Here is a 24,682-nt window from a genome sequence, read left to right as displayed (position 1 = left end):
CAATAAAAATTCAAGGAAATAAAAATGATAATAATAGTAATTTTGAATTTAATTGAATAAAACATGTATACTAAAATATTAAGAGACTTAACCTTAGAATAAAATAATTTTATTTTAAAGAAATTCTATTGCTTTTGATACATTCAGTATGGAAAATTAAAATTTATATTTTAATTGTTAAAATGTTCTGTCTAAAAATTTTGTCTTAAATAGAAAAAATTAAACATTTAAAAATGCAAAATTTTTAAGATCCCTATATAACTCTTAGGTTTATAAAAATGTAGGCTTGCATGTAGCTTTAAGAAATATAAAAAACTGACAAAGTAAATTTGGAAATTGCAATAATGACTATTACAAGAACTATATAACACTGACCAAACAGAATTTTTTTCTTGTTAATTACCTTTAAAAATAAATTTCACCATTGTTAATCGTGGGCCTGAACTCTGAATTGGTTTTGTGATTAAGCTAAATAAGTAAATATGCAAATGCCATCATTGAACTCTCCCTTTCAAGAAATGCTTCTCTTATTGAAAACACATGATGTCACCCTCTCCTTCTGCCTGACCTGAATTTCACAAATATACTCACTTCTTTTAGTTTTCATACAATGGTGAGGACATTAAAACTGGACATTTTCCTATTAAATCATACATGTTACCAGAAAGACAAAAAGTGGTTTAGGCTCTAGTCCTCTCCTACTAAGGAGCCAGCACATTTTGTGGGTTCTAAAGAGATTAGCTAAATGGGGAGATGTTTGAATGAAAGAGAGGAAAAGGAGAGGGAGCGATTGAGACACATACCTGCCTGTCTAAGATTTTGTAGAGCTCTGTGCAGGAGACAGGGAAATGGGATGGGAGCTGGGTATTTTGGATGAGGATAAAATTTATCAGAGGGGAGATGATATCAAAAGGAGATCCAAAGGTTGTCGAGAGGAAGAACTAAACCTAGGCTTTGTACCAAAGTTTTCTGTTCTCTCACATTTGTACCCATTCCCAACTTGATTAATAAAAACTAATGAATTCATTTGTGCATCAACATCTCCATACTATAAAGCTTCTCCTCTCTGGACATTAAAAGGGAATTAAGTTGATGAGAGCAATAACCCTGGCTATTCATTAAAACACATATGGGAAAAACTTAGAAGGACTGATGGTACATATGGATTTTTTACTTACCTTATACACGGTTCCGAAAGCACCTGAACCAAGCACTTTGACTCTTTTGAGTTCAGTTTCTTTCAAAATGCGAAGCTGAGCTTGATTGGGCGCTGTGCCACTGGGAGTCAAGGGTTCTACCAACTAAAAAATAAAGAAAAAGACAGGTTACAACTCCCAATCCAACAATCATCACTTCTCTTTCTTTCTCTATCCCTCACTGGTTCCCATTCTCACACCTACAAAAACATGCAAGCACACTTTTCCTTGAAAAACTATATTTTTGTAAGATGGATGCCACCATTCCTTCAGACCCTATCCTTTCTCTTCTCATGCTCTTTGACTGGTGAGCTCAGGTAACAAATGTGTGTCTACCTGGAGTTACACTGAGCTAGGAGGTTCCCACTTTTTTAGGAAAACTTAGAGACTAATGAGAGGCTCTTCATTCTACTTTTCCAAGCCCCTTTCTTTCTGGCATTTCCAGCTAAGACTTGGATGCCTGCATACTCGAGTGAAGTTTTGTTTCTCATTTAAGATGGCTTGGCACATAAAAACATGAAATGGTGCCTTCTTGGCACTTAATAGCCAGGGTAAACATGTCAGGAGAGAGGGAGGGAGGGAGGGAGGGAGGGAGAGAGAGAGAGAGAGAGGGAGAAAGAGAGAACACAATGCCAATGACATTGTTTTTATTTATTTTTAAAAAATATATTTTATTGATTTTTTACAGAGAGGAAGAGAGAGGGATAGAGTTAGAAACATCAATGAGAGAGAATCATCCATCAGCTGCTTCTTGCACACCCCCTACTGGCGATGTGCCTGCAACCAAGGTACATGCCCTTGACTGGAATCAAACCTGGGACCTTTCAGTCTGCAGGCTGATGCTCTATGCACTGAGCCAAACCAGTTTCGACTTGGACTACCAAAGGACATGTATACATGCATATAAGTACAATCAATGGAGGGTATGTATGGGGGGGGCAATGCTAAAATATGTACACAGATAATAATTTAATAAAAAATAAAATACTAAATTTTAATAAAATACTAAATTTCAAAAAAAAAACACAAAAAAAACTTCCATGTTCATATCAATTACTTGAAGCCCTTGCTACATGGCAGGTTCAGGAGATCTGCAGCTGGGGATGGAAATTTGCATTTTACAGAACTCCCAAGTGATTCTTCTGTATGATGATGGTCCCCAATCATATTTTAAGTAGAAGAACCGAGGTATCTTCTAGAATCTAGATAAAAAATCTGGGAATGGATACTAGATCATGAGTAAATATTAGGAGATGCAAAGGACTAAAACTATACCAAGAAGTGAGATTCATGAGGTTTGGTTTCCTGAAGGAAGAACACTAAAACTGTTCTTGAGATGACAAAGAACAGGTTGTCATGAAAGATGACATTGCCGCCATGAACAGTTTAGACACAGCACCAAGGAGAAGGAAGATACCACAGGGAGTGGTACAGGTCTGAAGGGTGGGGACCACCAGAACATGATGTGGACTAGGTGTGGTGGAAGGAGGTAAAATTAGGCTGGTCCTGTTAGCTGTCATAGTGTATGTGCCATTCAGCCAGAGAGGATGATTAGGAAGAGGAAATGGATGCAAATGTGTGCCAATGGCTCGCTTTTGTGAGAAAAAAATATGTAGACAATGAAGAGACCTTGGCACCACAATGTCTATATCCTATCTTCAAATGTTAGGTGTTTAATTATGCTTAAGGAAAAGGCAAGTGAAATGGAAGTTGCTTTTTTAAAAATTAAATAAAGGAGCTAAATTTTAAACACAGACAAATAGCTTGTTCTTTATCAGCATAAGGGGGTAATTAAGGGCTATACCTACTCAAATTATCTTGAAAACCAGCACAATATTTCAAGATGTCTGTTTATAGGGGTTAGTGCATGTGGCCCTCCAGTTGTGGTTATTATTAAGCTTCTCTGAACATCATGGTTCAATGAGCTGGCTGAACAGAGTGTTGGATGTAGGTAAGCTTAGCCATGGCAAGAATTTTGGGAAGAAGATGATAAAAATTATCAACAAAAGTATGTTGTTTTCTAACGGTCTGACAATTACTACACTTTCATTTCATCTTCAAATTTACATTGTTAAAACACGTAACTGCATTTAAGTCACATAAAAAAAATCTTAGAAACAATCCCCAAATTCTTTGTTAAATCTAAAAGAGGGTCTCCTGAAGAGATCCCCTTGACTTGAATTCATCTCTGTTGTGTAGCATTTGGTTGGTCCATTTTGATAATCACACAACGAGTAAGTTTTATGAATTATTTTTAAAAACCCTGTACAAAAGTCAAATAAAATCATCTGTAAGATTAGAGACTAGATTTCCTACTTTAGGCTATATATATGAATATACCATATTATGCTTAAGGAATAATTACAATTGTAATATATACCGTATCCATACTTTGGCATATATAATGTGATAATTTCATATTTTGAAAGCTTCACAATCCTACCCAAGATGTTTAGTGTCTTACAAATTCCTGGGATATCATTTAAAATTGTCTTAAAACATGTTGTTTCTTCACCACCCACCCCCCAGGAATTTGAGTATTATACCTTTAATTAAAGTATAGTTTCATTCTGTGAGCCAAAATGGTGGAGAGAGAATTAAGTTTACAGTCATAGGTTTGTATACCAGGGCTACCATTTAGGCTTAGAAAGCAACTTACACTTCATGCCCCTTCATCCCACATCAGTGAAACAGGTACACCAATAATTACCTTAGAAGATTGCTACAGAAGGCAATTGTTTACAATATTGAGTAAAAACTTTGGAACATTGCCTGTCATATGTAGGCACTGAAACTGTCACTCTTTCAGGGATAGGATCAGCTGTCATTAATACATTACAGCATCTATCAAAGCATCAAGCTTACAGTGCATCTCAGTAAGTATGTGTTGAAAAAAATATACATTCCCTACTTTTATTTTGTAACAGAAGAAAGACAAAATCTGAAGCAAAAGTTTTGGAAAAATATGTCACTTGAAATACATTCCAATATACCATGCTTTATCAAACTGTTCACTATTATGTGAGTCAAATTTTCAACTTGGATATTAAGGATTTAAGTCAATTCTCTTAAAAATTCCTCTTCTATTGCCCAACCAGTATGACTCAGTGGTTGAACATTGACCTATGAACCAGGAGGTCATGGTTCAATTCCCAATCAGGGCACACGTCCAGGTTGCAGGCTTGATCCCTAATGTGGGGTATGTAGGAGCAGCCGATCAATGATTCTCTTTCATCATTGATGTTTCTCTCTCTCTCTCTCCCTCTCTAAAGTAATAAAAATATATTTTTTAAAAATCCCCCTTATTTTAGATAATAAAAATCATAGGTATTTACTTTTATTGAGAGAAAGATAGGAATGAATTCGATAATTATCTAACTTAGTACTACATAACTTTCTACGTAAGTAGAATTTATAGATAACTTTCTATGTAATAGAATTTACTTTTGGAACCAATCAGTATGAGTTTATTTAATAATAAAATGCCAATTTGAAGGACATTCTTAGAAAGCACCATATTAACAAAACAAAACAATTCTTCCTAACAATGAGTTTTTCTGCACCTGGTTAAAAGATATAATTTCTCTCTTCTATCTTCAGTCACCTAAATGTCTACTGCTGTCCCAAGCCTTCAATTCCTTTCCAAATCTTATTTATTCGCTTTCCAGAATTCTCTCACTGACTGCCCCAAGCTAAACACGAGGGAAATTCTATCTGCCTCCGGCATCCAACCTAAGCTGAAAATACACACAGCACACACATTGTGTCAAACTTATTCACATGTGTGAGCGTGAAACCAAGATGCTCGGTAAACATCCAGCTCAACTAGAAATCACTACTATGCTGTCCTGTGTACACAACTAACTACCTTTTTAAAGTTTACACATGTATTTTGATGGGACTGCCCATTCTAATTTTAGATAACTCTAATCCTTAGAAAGCATTTTAATATATGTAACTATAAAGTAGCTGCTTCTATCTAATTATGATTTCTTGAGAAAAAAGCTAAAACTTAATTCATTATCAGTGTGCAAAATGTATGAATGAATGTTTCAATTTCTGTTATTGTTAAGAGAAAAATCTAGACTGGCACACTGACAATTAGTAAAAAAACAAAAACACAAATCCCAAGGAAGGCTGTGTCTCAGAACAGATTAGCTCTGAATAGCTCAGCCTGGCAGGAGAGTGTGTATCAGGAGGCAGCGACAGTATGCCAGTCAGGCTGAATCTGGTAACACACATTCCTCTGTAATTGTTTTTCCCCTATAACCAGGACAGTGAAAGCTATCAGCTTCCATGCTAAGGAACTCAGTGTAGCAATAGAAAAGAAATTACAATACTATATGGTAATTTACATATTCACAATGACTGACAGACACAATATTAAATGCATCTCATAAATTGGGCGGTAAGGTCTGTGTGATTACAACACTAAGCTTTCTCCTGGAAGCTCAGCCTTTCTCTGCTGGAATAAGGACCCCAATTAAAGCATACACTGCTTGCCTACCTGGCTTTATTTTGAACCAGAAAAATTCTGTCCCTAACATTTTTCTAGATCTGCTACTAAGATATCCTCTATCCAGATCATTTTAGACATACTAGAACTTGGACCCTGCCCCCCCAGTTTTCTTGACCTTTGCTTTTTATTCTCTTTAAGCCATAAACCTGCCTTGACTACTTTAACTATACACTCCAATATTTTTCATCAATTTTATATAGCATGCTATAAAATATAAACCCTCTGAACAAAATTTTCGCTTGGATTAAAAACTGAGTGTTTTATAAATCCTCTAACCTAATGAGAATCCCTAAACATGCGAGGAGAAGAAAGAATCAGGTCACCTCTGTTTCCAGGAATCTCCTCAAGGCTCTTTTCTTCTTGATGCTCTTCCTTCTCGCGTAAACCGCAAACGTGAGAGCCACAATGACCAGGATGAAAAGGCCTCCGATGACTCCGGCTGCGATTAGAGGAGTTCTGCCAACCAGAATGGAGAAGAAGAAGAAAAAAAGTAGGAAGTGAGAAAAGACAGAGGAAGATCAAAGAGCAGTTGTACACAGCCACACATCACAAATCTAGTCAGTTAGAAGATGGAATAAAAATAAAAATGCATTAGAGCTGTGACAAAACTTTTATGATAAAACAGGTAGTTTTTTTTTTTGAATAACAATTCATGCACATACAACTCATTTTGGGATATGAGCAGCCACAACATGCAATTTCATTTAAAAATATATATAAAATGTGGTAACAATGAAGAACTCAGGCCAAAATGTTAATATAGGAGCATTCTGAATTATTTTAATGTAACTTTACCTATAAGTGAATGAAAAATACATCTTAATTAGATTGTGGTATTATGTAATATTATTTTCAACATTTTCTCTAAAATAGGCTTTCTCAGCAGTGGCACATTTGGCATTGTGGGCTTGATATTCTATTTGTTGTGGGGGGCTGGCTTGTGCTTTTTGGGATGGTTAGAAGCAGCCTTAGCCTCCACCCACCAGATGGCAGTAGCACCTCTGACTTCCGGTCATGATGCTACCTCCAGACATTGTCAAATGTCTACACAAATCACGCCTTGTTGAACCCCACTCCTCTGAAATATGAGGGTACCAATAAAAGAGAGGCATTGGCAGAAGTGCTATTTCAAACTCTAGCAAAGGCAACTCTGTTGACAGGAGAAAGATAAAAAGTGAATCAGACAGAGTTATGATGACAGGAGTATATATTATTATCAAAAGTATGCCTAAGCATCGTTTGGCCATAAAACAGGTTTACAAATTAGGCATTACATACAAAGGTGTTATTAGAACCAAAAAGGGATTAGAAAGAGACTGAGAAGAGATTTTTACTCTTAACATTGTTAGCTAATATATAGTTTTGTTTTGAAATATGTTTTATTGATTTCAGAGAGGGAGAGAGATAGAGATAGAAATATCAATGATAAAAGAAATTTATTGCCAAAACCAGTTTGGCTCAGTGGATAGAATGTCGGCCTGCAGACTGAAAGGTCCCGGGTTTGATTCCAGTCAAGGGCATGTACCTTGGTTGCAGGCACATTCCCAGCAGGGGGTGTGCAGGAGGCAGCTGATTGATGTTTCTAATTCTCTATCCCTCTCCCTTCCTCTGCCTGTAAACTGGGCATGTGCCCTGACTGGGAATTGAACCATGACCTCCTGATTCACAGGTCTATGTTCAAAACTGAGCCACACTGGTCAGCAAGATGTAGTTTTAAAGTGGATTTATATTGTTTTTTAAGATAAAATTAAAACATAAATTTAAAATATTTCTTTAAAAGTAATATTTGTGGCTTTAATTTCTTATTCTAGACACAGTAGTATCTATTAGTATATATGCACTTCAGAAAATATTTTAAATTTTCAACTCAAGGTAAAAATTTTAGTTCAAGTGCCTACCATATCCCTGAAAAACCACTGTTCTAAAAAAAGAGTGTATTTTTGTTTTCTTGGCCCAATTTTTAATTGAAAAGGATTTAAGTATGGTTTAGAATAGTGCCCAACATTTTGTTACTAACTCTAAACTTGCACTAAACTCTAAACTCATCCTGTCTATTTTGCAAATAATAAGTGATATTTATTTATAAAAATATATATCAATGTCACTGTAAATGATAACAAATTATCTATTTGGCATTTATTTATTTTGTGTTTGTGTGCTAAGAAGGATCACTAACTACAGACCAGAAATTGGAAATTGGAAATATTGGGTTACAAAACAGTGGGATTAAAAGTAGGGAAAATTGAGACTCTTTGTGTGTGTGTGTGTGTGTGTGTGTGTGTATGCATAGATGTATGTAAAAAGATCTGGAATAACTATATAATAAAGATGTAATATGCAAATTGTGGTTATGCTGTGAAACGTAAAGAACAGGTTATGGATCAACAGGAGGGTGAGGTAGAGAGCTACAAGTGGGCAGTGGAGAGCTACAGAAGGCAGGGCAGCAAGCTATGAGAGGGGTACTGGGTGGGAGGGGGAAGGGAATTACAGGAGGGCAGGGCAGTGGGTGGAGAGCTACAGGGGGGCAGCAGTGAGCTACTTGTGAGCTACTGGCACACGGATTCATGCACAGGGCTACTAGTATACAATAAGACACTAATCAGTACTTGTCACTGAATAGTATGATTATGGTGCTCTTATATTTGTATATTTACTGGTGGGAATTTTCTAACTTTCTACAATGTATTTATTTCTTATTTGAAATAAAAGTTTATTAAATTAAAAAAAAAACCCACAAAAAATAAATCATTGTCTAAAACAAGCATGTCAAACTCATGCCCCACGCCCCACATACCTTGTTTATTTGGCCCGTGTTAGCCTTTGAGTTTGACAAGCTTGGTCTAAAAGTTTTTTGTTTTGTTTTTTATAATACTGACTTTTTTCCCTTTCTTTTCTTGAATGTTTACTTGGTTATTTTATTTTTAAAATATATTTTTATTGATTTCAGAGAGGAAGGGAGGATAGAGGAACATCAATAATGAGAGAGAATCATTGATTGGCTGTCTCCCACATGCCCCCTACTGGGGACTGAGCCAGCAACCTGGACATTCCCTTAGGACTAATGCTGACTATTGCCAAGTAGTCTATATTTCTGAAAGTGTTTCTTCTTATATATATGAGCAATAAATGTTCATCCAACTAATTGTTAGTCCAATTTAGAGAATTAAAGAGACCTCAAGCTAATAACAAGTCTTTATATAGTGTGTGTGAATGAATGGTTCATAAATTAAGGTCAGATGAGATGATTCTCTGTAAATATATATATATATATATATATATATATATATATATATATATATATGACATAATTAGATAACATTGCTATCATCCTATACTTTAGCTTCCTTCTGGCACATTCATAGTGGCCATCAGACAAAAGCATGATTCTAGCATAGGCCAGGCCAGAGGTTAAATGTATTTTCAGAAATGTACTCTGTGTTTCTTAATTCGCTCTTGCTATCAGAAATCATATAGTTGACCAAAAATATGTTGTTTCTTTATTTAAATAAAATTCTTACAATCACTTGTCAACTGAGATAGAAAACACAACTCTGAAAATAACATTTTCACTATTGTATTAACTATGTAAGCAGTTTTAAAATAGCAAGTTTATATAAGAGAAATATAAGATTCAACTGACATCAAAGTCAAGGTACTGATGGGTTTTATAAAACATGTAGTGTCATAACAATTCACTTTATTTTAAATGGGAAGTGATCTAATAGAAATGAAAATGTCAAAGACTTTCTATCCACACATAGAGAACAGTCACTTCCATAGAGGCAAATCTGAGACTTATTTTGTCCTATACACTACCCTTAAACTCAAATAATTTAAATAGATTAAACATAAACTTTCCATTCTAATAATACTTATATATTATCATATTTCTTTTTATAAGCCTTGTCTATTTTTACAATATGTAATGTAGATCATATAAACTCCACACTTAATAAGAAATAGGCTCTCACATAGTTAATATACCTAGATAAGTTCAAATATAAAAAAATAATGCTAACAGTTTACATCTTAGAATCTCAAGCCCATTAATTATGTTTAGCTATGTCATGTTGTCTCTCTTTCTACATATGATTCAATATAATTTTTTTTAAAGTAACTAAATACGATTCATCAGATTTTTCTTCAATATCTACATTTGATAGTAGAGAACAAAAATGCACATGTGTTTATTTAGGGGTTCTAAGAAACTCTTTGATATTACATTTACTTACATCCTACTACTGTGATTCTCATGAGATTTTTGTTTCATCTGCATTTCTATGTTCATGGTGGTTTAAATTTAATAAACACTTTATGCCTTTATTGGAGTGGGTAAGTGACATTGTTCTTTACTTAGATTCATTGCTTTCTCAGTTAAGAGGGTGCTTGAGGGGAGGGGGACTTTAAAAATTGTATCTCCTTTAAGGAAGGCACCATGACGCAGTGTCTCTTCCCCTCCTGACAGTGCCTCTGCATGGCCACTCTGATCAACCTTCCCCAAAGTAGCTCGGATGTGAAACAGGAGACCTTGAAGCACTAGGAAACACTGAAATTCCACAGAAGACATATTAAGGGTTACTGCTTAGGGCAAAGAGAGCCACATTAACACGGTTTTTTTCTTCTTCCTGCAAATTGTGCTTATTCTGACCCAGAATTCTACCTGCTCTATAAATATGACACATTTTTCCTTTTGAGGAAATGAATGTGATCTGGGTCAGAATCTGATGCAGGCCACTGTTGACAGTTACAGTATTTGTATGTCTCAATGCTTTGATTACAATTTGAGATTCTTCTGTTTTGTCTTAAATACAACCAGGATATACATGAAGTACTGAAAAAAAAAAATAACCTTCAGCATATTCTCCCTCTTCCTAAGCAGATTTTAATGTTTCGTGATTTTTCTTCATGTGTTAAAATAATTTTTTTCAATAATATTTCAATATGTAAATGTTACATATTATTTAATACAGAGTTTCAAAGAATCTCAGTGGAAATATCAGCAGTATAATATCATCTGTATTCTTTATTTCTAGGGTTAATGATGGAAAAATGTCTAACAGTTTCACAGTAATTCCTTCCTTCTTTTTATAGGCAATGTTTACACATATCCTTGAGTTTTTGTTTGTTTACAAGTCAGAGAAAAGTATACCACTTGTACATTTGATTTTTGAAGCAATCATTCTATGATTAGAGACACCATCCTAAGCCTATCTATAACTCACCTATGAATTTTACACCTCTGAGTTTTTTTCCAGATTAACTGAGGTATAATTGACAAATAACTGAATTTGTATAAATAAAACAGTGAATGGGAATTTGACCTGGTGAAATTCAACTCTTTTAACCAACAACATAAACGTAATTTTATATGGTAAAAACATAAAATAAAAGGTCTTTGTATGAGCTCAGATCAATTTTGGTAGAGCATAGTTCAAAAACAATGTAGTTCAAAATATGTTTAATGTCACAAACACAACATTGGAAAGTTTTAATTAAAATATATATTATCTACTAAGCACTACTGTATCCTATTATGTACTCATTATATAGACATGGTAATCTGAAGCAATATGCCAAAAGATTAAAAAAATGAAGACAATGGCCTTAACTTCAGTTGTATTACCTACCAAAATGGTTCAACATGTTATGGAATTTATTAGTTTCACATAAGGCAATAAATATTTTTTCATAAACTCTGATTTCTGGAAAAAAGTGGAGGAGGTTAAATCGTAACAGACAACATTCTTTGTTGTCATATGCTAAATGTTCTTTAACCTCAAAATTGGCATTCGTTGAAGGACTGTAATTTCAGATGCCTATGTTATCAATTAAGATTATATCCTATTGCAAAATGCATCTCCCTATATCTTCCAAAGCATGAAGCCACACATTTGTGCAATGTTTACTACGCACAATAAATTACATAACACAGATGTAAGAAGTCTCATTTTCTGAGAATTTATAACCTAATTTTTAAAGTAATAGTTTCACTTCTCTTTAAATGCAATTCTGTACATAAACATCTTTGAATTGTTTAGTATGCTTCTTATACACCCCAATCCTCGCCTTAGAAGAAAACGTTTTTTAAAACTAAAATGCTTTCACAAATGTATTAAGGAAGTGTCATTCTTTAGAAGTATCATTCTTTTCACTCAGATAAGTTTTCTACTTATTTTGCCTGCTGGTAGCCTCCTTTCCTTCTGAGAGGATGTCTGAGTGGTCACTGATGAGTTAATAGCCTTTAAGAATTTTTAAGATTTGGAGGAGGTGTGATGGGAGAAGAGTTTCGGAGGCAGGTAAAATTGTGGGAACAAATGCCAGGAGTTTAGATATCTGTGCAGGCTCACTGAACATTGCAAGATTAAAAAATGAAGCTATTTTAGCAGGTGTTTTATATATGTGATGCCAAAGAATTCTTCCAACATAATTAATTATGTATGATGCATCTGTGGTGGGTTACATACAACCTGCCCAAGGTCACAAGCAAGGCTAGAATGGGCAAGACTTGAATCTTGGCAGCTTTAGCTCCAAAGCCTTCTGTTTCCATTCAAATATGATGATAAGCTTATATGAGAAATATTCTGGTAGCAAGTCACAAAGAGAAACCAGGAAACAAAGATATTTTTAAGAAGACTAGTTAGCTGACTATTTTAATAGTCCTCATCAGTGACAATGAGGGATAGATTCGGGAAGTAAGGGGATGAGGCAGAAAAGCAATACAATACCAGAAAACATTTGTTTTCTTTAAGTATAAATTCAAGGTGAGGACATATAAGAGTCATCAAAGATGGCTGAACCCTTCCCTGTGCCTGGGTGAGTGGAAGGCTGATGGGGCCATTCATTCACTGTTACAAATAACTAAAGGAAACCTCATTTAAATTGGAGGAGGGAAGCTCTGAAGAGGGCGCTCTCACACACTGCCATCCAAATCCCAAACAGGAAGACTACACAGCAGGAGAATTTCTCATTGCCAGCATAAACACCTTTGTCAATCACTACCTGAGCCTCTTCATTTGGATACTTCAGGTTTGTGGTGGGATTTACAGCCAATGAGAAACTGCCATCCTCAGCCAATGAGAAGCCGTTACCCACACTCAGCCAGTGAGAAGCCATTACCCACACTCAGCCAATGAGGAACTGCCACACTCAGCCAATGAGAAGCCGTTACCCACACTCAGCCAATGAGGAACTGCCACACTCAGCCAGTGAGAAGCCGTTACCCACACTCAGCCAATGAGAAGCCGTTACCCACACTCAGCCAGTGAGAAGCCGTTACCCACACTCAGCCAATGAGGAACTGCCACACTCAGCCAATGAGAAGCCGTTACCCACACTCAGCCAATGAGAAGCCGTTACCACCCTCACTTTTCCAAATGTCCAGCTTCCTCTTTTCCCCTGTAAAAGCAGGCCTTTTTCGTCTGTTCTCTAGATTTGCCTCTGGTTTGCCAGACTTTTTTTTTTTTTTTTTTTTTGCCCCAAATTGCTATTCCTCTACCATGCCCAAATAAACCCATTTTGCTGGTAAAATGCCTGTTTTTTTTTTTTTTTTTTTTTTTTTTTTTTTTTTTTTTTTTTTTTTTTTCTTTTCTGGCAACAATTGACAGAGAAAAATCAGAAGGAAGACATTTTGAAGAAATAGGTTTTTTTGTTATTTTGAATATGCAATTTAGAGGCACTGAGGCATCTATGGCTATGTCATTATTTTTATCTGCTTTTGAACATCTGTGTCCACTTGTTTCTCCTGTAATTTTGAAACTTCTGTGTTTATTTTATGAGTAGCACTACATTTTTTAATTAAAGAGAGCTACAGATAACAATGTCATTCCCTCTTAATTCCCCACCCCCTACTTTACCTCCACCCCCCCAAAGCTAAAAATGCAAAACAGAGAAAGCATAGTTCAAGGGTTTGTTTGTTTGTTTTCTTTCTTATTTCCTTCCCCAGCTTTTTTGTTTGTTTGTTTTCTGGATACACTTTTATTGTATGTGGTTTTATTTTTTCAATCTGTTTTGTTCTTATCTCTTACTGACCTGTTGAGAGCAATCACTTGCAAGCAGAACACGCTGTTAAAATACATATTTAATACATTCAAAACCCCGTTCATGCTGTTGTACATGGCGCTGCTCTTTACCTCTGCTAGCACCTGCTGCCCCCGATGCCTTAGTAAAACCTACATGGTTTTCTGTTCATTTTGAGTCCTGATGGCAGCCCCTTTGCGGAGAATGTAGTTTGGCATTAAATACTAAAATTTATAAAGTAAGTCCTTTAATTGAAAAACATAAACATATCTATTCTATAAAGGCTGCTTCATTTTTATTTTTTATTTTTTTATGACATAGTAGTTTTCATAGGAACAACCGTATGTTCCAGACATAAACGACCAAAGGCTAATAAACAGCCTCATTTTTATTGCCATCCCTGTGACCCAATTTCTTACATTTTGCTATCATATTACATGAATATCTCTTCCTAGGACTTTGGGTCTCTCTTATGTATTCTTAGACTAACATTGACTTAGTCATTTGCAATGATTCTCTGTGGATTCTTTATTTCCAGGTAAATTATAAATGCCATGAGGTTAGTGAACATTATTTCCAAATGTTTATTGCTTTATACCTCTTAATAACATTCTCTAAAGTTCTCAATAATTATCACTAAATAAATCAAATAGCAAATGGGATATTTTGGGTAATAATTTGTTTAAGAAAGTACAATTACTCTATTTGATGAGATATTTTGGTATTTGGAACAATTGTGAAAATAGCAAAATAGGTTCTTTGCATTTATCTTCTTAATAGTTATCTCTAATTGCTCACTTCACTTTCCCTCTCTTGATTCTTGAATTTACTCCTATCACATTTTTAATCTCTGTCTCTCTAGCACATCAGCTCTCATCAAAGTCACCAGTGATTTCCTTATTGTCTGTCAATTTTAGCAGTCGTTTCTTAGACATAATATTTTGGTTTTTAATCCTCACAGGAGGATATACTTTCATTGATTTTTTTTAAGAGAAAGAAACATCTATTAGTTGCCTACATCCACCAACAATGGATCAGATGGGAAACCCAGGTATGTGTGCTAACCAGGAATGGAACCTGCAATCTCTTGGTGCGCAAGTTGATGCTCCAACCAACTTGAGTCACCCAGCCAGTGCATCTCAGACATAATCTTAACCAGTCAAGTAGTAACATTTCATAAAAGTGACTACTTTCCCTTTCTCAATACAGTGTTTCCTTAGAAATTCCACCAGAGCACTTCCTGCAAGTGTCTCCTCTATCTGGTCAGTCCTTTGTAATACTTTCTGCAGCTTTCTCCTAATCTCCCTGACCGTTAAATGTAGGAGTTTCCAGGACTTGATCATTGCATTTCTCTTCTCTACTTACATTTTCTCTCTAGATATGACACACCCAACTCTTTATCTATGAAATGACAAGCAAATATGTTGCTTCTGTCCAGACCTGTCTTCTAAATTCATATTCAGTTACCTTCTTGATGTCTCTACTCAGATATTTATATACCATCCTTATTAATTCTAAAATAATATTTAATTCCAATACTCACTCTCTTTCCCAAAAGTATTGCCTGTTCCTCTCTAAATCTCTCTTATTTGGTAAAGGACAATTTTATCTTTCTGTTTTCTTCCACATGCCACATCTATTAAAGCTAGTTCAAAATTTATAAACATATAATCAAATGCTTGCCTCTTATTAATCATTTCCTCTTTTTACTTAGGTACAATCTATCCCTTTGAGGACAAAAATTATTTCAAATCTATATCATTTACCTCTAACATATCTCATGGCATATACTAATTTCTAGTTTAATTTAGCTCAACTAGAAGTTCTAGAATAAAGTTGCCATTTAAGAGTTTTATTTTCAAGAATTATGTTTAAATTTCAAATAACTTTAGAGAGAGAAATAACTATATTTATATATCCAGTGCTAAATGTTAAAATAATGGTGTTTCTATTTTTTAAAGTACAAATGTAAATCCTCTAAAGTGATACAACTGTCACAGATATCTTTATGCTTCTTTGAAGGCAAAGTTATTGTCTCATGAAAAGAGACAATAACATTTAATAAAAATTATTATTAAATAATCCATAATAATAAAAGCATAATATACTAATTAGACCAGATGTCCTTCTGGATGAAATCATGGTGGCAGGGGCCAAAGCAATTGCCAGGGTTGGTGAGGGCTGAGTCTCTTGTATAAATTTCATGCATCGGGCCTCTACTTGTTACATAAATAAATAACCAAATGAATAGTTTTCTTCAATAAATATTTACAAACTATTTATCTTAAATAAACCCTTAAAAGCACATATTTACTTCGACAGTTTAAGAACTTCCTATTTTTTAAACTTAAAAGCACAGTATTAAATATCTGTAATGAAAAGACAATGGTAAGAGTTGTTTAATACTTCTCTGCACATGTTCAATATTTGTTTATTCCATCCTGATTGTTAAAGTAATATATTCTTATAAAAGCACTGGGCATAATCCTGAAACCAGTTATTATTTTGTTTGCTGCCATAAGTTAATTCCAGCAGGTCATAAGTGCAAGAAGTTCATCAAAAGGTTTGTGGACCTTGAGCCTTCAGCAAGCAAGGGCTGGAAAATACATGTTGCCTGGTGGAAATGGCAAAGAGCATTTCCCCAAACGTGAAAAGAATGCATAAATGATTGCTTGCTGCCAGACAGCTGAGGGGATTTCAAGCTACATGTTATTGCCTCCTACTGGTCAAATACTTGAACAGCCATAGGAGTTCCCCCTATCTGACAAATGATTCTGTATACTAAACCTTGCCTTTGATCTGTATATCTACTTTGCCTTAGGACAATTTGTGTTAATAAAAAGAAAATGGTTCTGAGACTAGCAAAACCTGGTTCCTACAGCAAAGATCCTCTGATTGCCCAAAATGCCTTCCAAAATTATGTTTCCTCTGGACTCTAATCATTTACAGCAGCCCTTTCTCATAAACCCTTCTAGATGCTGGAAGAGACTCCGGCACTTTGCCTGTTGTAGTTTAGTTGATCTCTCACACTACCACACTGTGTCCAAGTCCCTGGTTGACTAAACCAAGAGTCATTCCTATATGCCTGCTCCCTAACACCTTCCAATTTAGTAATTTTTAAAAAGTTAAGTAACTTTCCCAGTCTCTCTGCATCTTGGTGTGAATACATTTCTGACCAATGAAAAGAAAGCAAAAGTTGGAGAAAGGGATTCTGAGAAAGGACAGGTACAGCTGATTGAGCTTGTCCCTCCACTCTGTCCTTACAGCTACAGCAGCCTTCTTCTACCAAAACAGAAAGCTAAGAAAATTACATAAATTCTTGCACAGATGTTAGTGATCCAGGAATCAATGGCAATGATTCTCTTACTTCTAGCCTTTAATTATATTAAAAGAACAACACAGAAAACTATTTATTGAAACCAACTAATTTCTGGCTTTTTCTTCCTTCTCCTTCCTTCCTTCCTTCCTTCCTTCCTTCCTTCCTTCCTTCCTTCCTTCCTTCCTTCCTTCCTTCCTTTCTCTTCCTTCCTTTCTTTTTTTTTTTTTTTTTTTTTTTTTTTTTTTTTTTTTTTTTTTTTACTTTTAGCCAAGTATAATAAGATCCTAGCTGAAAAGAGAAATATATCCAGATTTTCCACCATTTTCTTTTTTCCTTGTATTTAAACTGCTGGGTAAATTATCTCAAGATAATAAGATTTATAAAACTAAAACATGAAACCAATGGTCATTCCTTTCCAGATAACAGTTAATAACCGTGGTGCATCTATTATGTCTGTTTAATGTTCACACCCTCTTGGTCATTCATGAGGCTTTATCTTCATCATTCTTGACTGAACACGTGTTTTGTTGTTGTTGTTGTTATTGTTGTTTTGGTATTTTTGTGTGTTTTGGGGGAGGGAGAGGGTGCCCTATACTTTCACATGTACCACTAAATAGAAGCTTGTAAAGCTTCCTCTAGGATACATTTTGGAATTCAATTATCTTGTAATGGACATTATGTTCATTGTCATCTGTTCTCAAGTTGTGAAAATTCAAAAGTAGTAAAAAGTTTTACTAACCTCAAGGAAATATTATATTAGTAGATCAATAAAAACAAACAAACAACAACAAAAAGTTCTTAATTAGCATTTAACTTGGCTAACATAAATATCCGATTTTTCTAATTTCTGGTTTCATAATACGTTGGAAGTAACTGAAGGAAAAAAATGAGAGGGTGAGGCTGATTGTATCTCTTTTAAAATATTCCACAGAGGACTCAGGGGAAAAGACAAACCTTTTTTGCAAAGACTTTTGGTCACTGCATCTTGCTTTAAGTAATTATTTTAACATAGAATAGATTACTTTATATACTAAGGGAAGGTTGACTGTGACCAAACTCACAAAAACACATTTAAAATCCTATATAATAAAAGCCTAATATGCTAAGTGTCCATCATCTGGTTGGCCATTCAACTGATCAAAGAGTAATATGCTAATGATATGCTAAGGCTCTCAACTTCTCACTATGATGTGCACTGGCCACCAGGCACAGACAGTCAACCAGTCGACCAGTTGCTATGATGTGCACTGACCACCAGGAGGCAGACACTCTGACCAGTAGGTTAGTTTGCTTTTGGGATCTGGCTGATTGGGACCAAGAAAAATGGGCTGGACACAACTTGGAGCCCTCCCACGGTCCCTCCCCACTGGGCCAACCTCCCGTGTCCCTCCCGAGCTCCGACTGTGCACGGCTTGGGTCTCTTGACCTGGCCTGCACCCTCTTGCAATCCAGGCTGAGAGGCCCACCTACCCCTGAGTGCACAAATTTTGTTCACTGGGCCTCTAGTAATTTAATAATAATGGTTAGCAATATAATTCTTTTTTAAACTTAAACAAATGTCCAATACCTGATTGAAACGCATTTTTAATTATGGGAAAACACATTTTTTTTACTAAAATGATTGCTTACAAGACATTAGGATTCTGAATATGTTTGGAATACAGATTTAGAGCCACCAGATAATGTAAACAAAGAAAAAATGGAATCTATGTCAATTTAAACATTGAAATAATATAAATGGTTTCAGACAAAGTATCAATTCAACTTTACACTTTGCCTGAAAACATTTCATTTGCATGTAAAAGAAATCCTTACTACTACAGTAAAAACATAACAAAATAAAACAAAAAACATCTACATGAACCAGATTCTCTTCCTAGCTTTAATATTAATTTTTCAATATATTCTTTGCCTATTATTTTTCTATTATTGCAGTTAGTTATACTATTTATATTAGGCCACATTTGATGGTATGAATTGCTTTGGATATCCAAGAGATAATATTTTAAAATCTCTTCGTTTTGTACAGAATTATTCAGTACAATATCAGAATTATTCAGATAATCTAAAAGTAGTAAGGAATCTCTTAATAGGTAATTGGTAGTACATCAATAGAAAATAAATGCAACTATAGGAAAGTAATAGTGATCCAAAAGGCTATCCATAATGCACTATTCAGTGAGTAAAGAAAGTTGCTGATAATGTGTGGAATATATTTCCATATATTTTCCATAAACAAAATTCTTTATTATTGTATATATCTTAGTATACAGATATATGTGTGGAAGGAAGAACAAACATATAAACACATACATCTATATTTAAAACACTAAGTATGTATTACTTTTATAATTTTAAATTTTATTTTAAAATATATTCAAAGAAAACAATTTTTTAAAGAGGAAGAAAAAAATACCTATATTATGTCTGGTGAGCTTTACCCATCAGGGTAATTAATTAATGCTCTAAATTTAAAAAGGAAGTGTATAGCACTAATTGCTAAGACAGTAATCATTGCTTGAGGATAAATTTAGTTACATCAGTACAATCAGAAAGCCAAAGATATTTCATTTGTGAGGTATTCTTCATCATATTTCCTTACTTAAGAGTATTTCCAAAAAACATACTGAAAAATATTTCAGTATGATTTCCTGATATACTAATGCTCTGTTCCTACACAATTGTTGATGTTTTTAGTAATGATGTAATTTGGCATCATCTTATATATCAACATTTGCAATTATCATTATAGGTATTGAAATCTGTTAATTTCTCATAATGCATACAGGATGCTGTTAGATACTGAATAAATATTTAGTGATCTTCTAATTTAATGAGTCCAGAATCACTGATATCAAATCATAACCTGTCATTTTCCATGGAAAAGTAAAATATGTTGACATTTGATTTGATACATGTAAAGTAGCACATTGAGAATTATTGATGATTTATGAATTAGTGACAGAATATTTTAAATGCAAAAATTAGCATAGTTTCTACTGGAATTTAATGTTCAAAGCCATCATCTCTTTAACATGCAGAGACACCAAAACCCTCCTTCCTTTTGGTAAGATAACTTCAAGTACAACTTCAAAGAGAATGTAGAACATTCAACAGAAACTCTCAGCATTTGTCAATTCATCTATCTATACCTTTCTGTATCCTCTACTTATTCTCTCTGGGTGACCAGGTGATGTCTTTTTGTACTGTTGTTGTTTAATCTCCAAATCTAATCTTTTCACATTTCCTTTGGCTCACATTTCTAGTTTTTTTTGTTGTTGTTGTTTTGTTTTGTTTTAGGAGACTACAATAATTAATGACCTATTTTCTCCCCTGTATCTCCAACCTTTCACTCTCTAAAGATATTCCAAATGAGACTCAAATTTCATATATATATACACACATTATGTTCCAAAACACAGGCGTATATGCTTAGATCATGGGAAGTATTGCCAGATATACTATTAGACTAAAAGATGTTGTGTGGAAACAAGCAAAATACTAGACATTGGAGAAAGGCTCAGTAGGTAAAGGAAGTTTAGGGCTAAGAGAAAGACAAAGGGTGACACTGTTTAAGGAGACTATAAAATATTCAGTCATCCTCATCCTAGAAGTAGCTCTTAACTGTTCTTCTGGTTGGGAGTCAGTCTGTTAGAAAAAAAAAAAAAAAAGTGTGTTTTTTAGAATCAGACACACTGGAACACAGATCTTTGTCCTGCCACATGCTAGCTAAGTGATTATTATAAGCTAGAGGCCCAATGCATGAAAATTTGTGCAAGAGGCCTTCCTTCCCCCAGCTGCCAGCACTGGATTCCCTCCAGCACCCAGGACCCAGGCTTCCATCCTCTGGGCCACCCACAGGCTGGTAAATTTCGTTGGTAAATTCTGGGACCCAGGCTGGCGTCCCGACAGCCCTTGCTTTTTCAGGAAGAACCTCTGGAATGCCGCCTGAAAGATGTCTGGTCTAACTAGCATATTACCCTCTTATTACTATAGATGGCTTAATTCTCTGAACCTCTTTCCCCATTAGTCAAATGGTAATGGTGATGAGTACTTTCATATATTTTTCACAAAAAATAGTATAATAATTTAGTGCAACTGAGATATCCTAGGACATTTTTTAAAGAATGTTGACAACAAGCCTCTACATCTGAGAAGGCTTTGGAAAAATGTTGAGATTTTTCCCACAGGTCCTTTATTTCTTGGTTTTAGAATAATTTAGCTATCCATTCTGGGATTTGAACTTGGGATCTGAACTCTAGGATTTGCGATCTAGAGGTTCAAGGGAAAGAGGTAGCTTTGGGTGTAGATAATGTTTTGTTCATCTATAAACAGAATTTATTTTCCCCTCTACAAGTAAACTTTTTATGAAGAGATATTTTTGTATTATTGTTTAGTTTTACTCTACTAAAAGTAACTATAATTATTCTATAAATGATTTAAACATATGGAATTCTTTACTCTGGGCAAAGAGCAGAATGCCATAAAAATTGCAATGGCTACAAGCATTTGGAGTTTATTAGAGGTGTATTTTTGCTTCCCTTATTATTCATTCTTTACTACTGGGTTATTGTAAAATTACAATGAAATTATATCACTTTGGGTTTGAAGGTGGATGAAATCACTGAGAGGAATTTCGTTGGTAAATCAGAGTGCTCTCCGTTAATCAGCTCCTGCCTGCATGCATAGTATGTAAAACTAAGTGTATGTTTATGAAAGAATGATTACTTAGGAAATGTGCTGTTGTAATAAGAAAAAAGCATGAAGAGAGCAATCTGAGTTAATATGTACACATCATTCTGTGTAACAACATCACAGAAGGGGCTCCAGTTAATTAGATTCCTTTAGATATACAGGAAAAAAAAGGTACTTAGGATCTACTACAATGCATGCTTAAGATATATGGTGAAATAATTTGGATTCTTTTATGAATATATATATATATATGTGTGTACGTATACGTATATGTGTATGCATATGCGTATATGTATATGTATATGTTTATATGTATGTAGAAAACTAACAAAAGAAACTTTAACCTATATTTAAGAAATATTGCTATAGGGTGCTTTTTATGACATAAAAATACTTAAAATATTTTAATAGAGATATTGGCTACAAAAAGCAATTTTAAGAGAGTCTGTACAATATAATTCCAAATATTTAAGTAATTTTTAATTTAAACTTTAGACAAAGCCAGAAATTCTAAATGCAGACTCAAATTATCATATGTTAGTGTTCTCTTGTGAAAAATCCATGTGGTCATATAAATGCATAGGTATAGACAATGGGTTTAGGCAAACAGATGTTTTTTCTTGGCTGGATCTGAGTCATTCCATCTGTCACCTATTGAAGATGCAAAATTAACACCCTTCTGTGAATATGCAAAAGCATTTCCTCCCCAATTCTTTGTGTAAAACTGTTGCCAGAATATCATTCATAGGGAAAAGGCCTACTGCCTCTCCATCCACATATGGCTAGAATCAAAATTTGAGACCTTTTAAGTGGGGAAGCAAAAAATAAGTATTGTAATTTATATTTACATTAAACTTTTATTTCATATTTTTAAATATCTATCATCAGTTCTACTTATATAATTGCAGAGGTGTGTGTGATGAAAATATTTTCATTAGAAAGAGTGGTATTTAAAGTTCCATGATGACCACTCTAGAGCAATGCTGTTTAACAGAGACATGATGCAAACCAGTATGTTATTTAAGATATTCTAGTAGGTATGTTTTTTTTTTTTTTTAAAAAGATAAAATTCATGAACACAAAATGTTACTTAACCCAATATTTCCACAATTTTGACATGTAATCAATACACCAAAAGCTTAATGAGATATTTTGTATTCCCCTTTTCAAAGTATGTATGTTCACTTTATGTCTTATAAATCCGGGGTACCTTTTACAATTAGAGCAGCTTCAATTTGCTTTAACCAAGATAAAGGGCTCAATGACCACATGTGGCTAATGGTCACCACATTGAACAGAGCAGGTTTGGAGCAGAGTGGGTAGAGCATTGGCCCACAAACTGGAGGGTCCCAGGATTGATTCTACACAAGGGCATGTTCCTGGGTTGTAGGCTCAGTCCCCAGTGGGGGCGTATGGAATATAGCAGATGCATGATTCTCTCTCATCACTGATATCACCATAAGGACCATGTACACAACTCTGTGCCACTAAATACTTTGGTTTAAAGTAACTACTTTAACTGTCTGAAGAGTAATTAACAACTGAGCTGAGATATTTTACTCTTGCCTTATAATTCTTTGATAATTCTGTATTTTATGAGTGCTGAAAGTGTGGAACACAAAACAGCTGAGAAGAAGAAACACACACTTTCCTTTACCTCTTCACACTCTAATTCAAAAGTGAATTTAATGTACAGAATGTGGCCGCATGAGGACAGACTTATAATAAAAAGCCTGTGTGTTTTATTTATTGGAGTTAGGGGGCATAACACTACTGTCGCTCATCTCAGCGAACCATCTCTAGGCCATTTTGGCCATTCGATTTGGACATAAGTTATGAGGCCAAAACAAACAAAGGAAACAGATGATGCCATTTGTCTCTCTCATACATCACACAAGGGTCACACTGCTAAAAGATAAACTGTTATATGACCTCTTGGGTAATAACCACTCTCCCATAAAGTAAAAATGTGACAAAGGCATTAAAATGCGACAAGAATACAAAACATTTCAAATATCTGCCCATGTAAGACTGGGAGAATTAAACTGAATTCAGTGACCTCTTTCATATTGTGAAACATCTATAATAGATTCATTGACTTGGAGCTGATAAGCCAGATAAAAATACTTGAACATATACCGTATTTTCCAGCGTATAAGACGATTTTTGAAACGAAAAAAAAAAGTCAACCGAAAATCAGGGCAAAAGACCAAAATTGCACAAAAATTACCTGCAGATCTTGACGGCAAAGTAAGTCTTTTCTTTGAAGTGGGGGGTAGTCCTATACAGTGAATATAGGCCTAAACCTATGTTTTAACTGTAAAATTAGGGGGTCATCTTATAGGCCAGAAAATACGGGTACCTAGTAGTTTTCATAATTTCTGTCATGAATTAAAAAAAAAATATATTAGTTTAAATTTTGGATTGAATTGTTCCCTCGAACAGGAGTTCGACCAGCAGGCAAACCTGCCAACCACCCATGTCCCCTCCCCCGGCCAACCTGGCTGGACCCCACCCGTGCACGAATTCATGCGCCAGGCCTCTAATATATGAACTGGGTGTCCAGATCGTTATGCGTTCCGAAATCGTGTAATCTGGCCACTCAGTGTATATTTGCCAAAGAAACTAAATTAGAATAGAATCTAATGTTTTGTTTTGTTTTTCTATAATAAATGCTTTGTTCTACTAGAATTATATAAAAAGAGCATTGTACAAGCTGAAATAGATAGCACCTAAACATAATAACAAGAACTTGTTGAACATATTTCTTCATAAGATTCTTGATGGAAAAGGAGGCACATCAAAGAAGCACATCAAATATAAATTCTATTTCTCGGGCATATAAAGCAGATGAGGGAAGCATGGAGAAGTTCTAAAATATCAAGTATTATTTTCATTGCAAGTAGTATATGCTAGGAGGCTGCATGCAAAGAAACA

At 34.7% G+C, this 24,682-nt stretch overlaps 1 protein-coding gene across 2 annotated transcripts in view; it reads right to left on the bottom strand.

Annotated features, from left to right (window-relative positions):
• The window catches only part of ERBB4 (erb-b2 receptor tyrosine kinase 4), an 819,175-nt gene that overhangs the window by 173,304 nt on the left and 621,189 nt on the right, over positions 1-24,682 (bottom strand). For both annotated transcript variants that reach the window (XM_045575406.1, XM_045575407.1), the window contains exons 17-18: positions 6,039-6,171; positions 1,179-1,301 (exon numbers count right to left, since the gene is read on the bottom strand). In XM_045575406.1, coding sequence (XP_045431362.1) covers positions 1,179-1,301; positions 6,039-6,171 — 256 coding nt within the window. The remainder of the gene's footprint in view (positions 1-1,178; positions 1,302-6,038; positions 6,172-24,682) is intronic.

Source organism: Pipistrellus kuhlii, unplaced genomic scaffold (genome assembly GCF_014108245.1).
Source record: "Pipistrellus kuhlii isolate mPipKuh1 unplaced genomic scaffold, mPipKuh1.p scaffold_m20_p_7, whole genome shotgun sequence".
Lineage (NCBI taxonomy): Eukaryota > Metazoa > Chordata > Mammalia > Chiroptera > Vespertilionidae > Pipistrellus > Pipistrellus kuhlii.
Note: the sequence above shows the minus strand (reverse complement) of the source record. Positions and strands in the feature narration are given on the sequence as shown.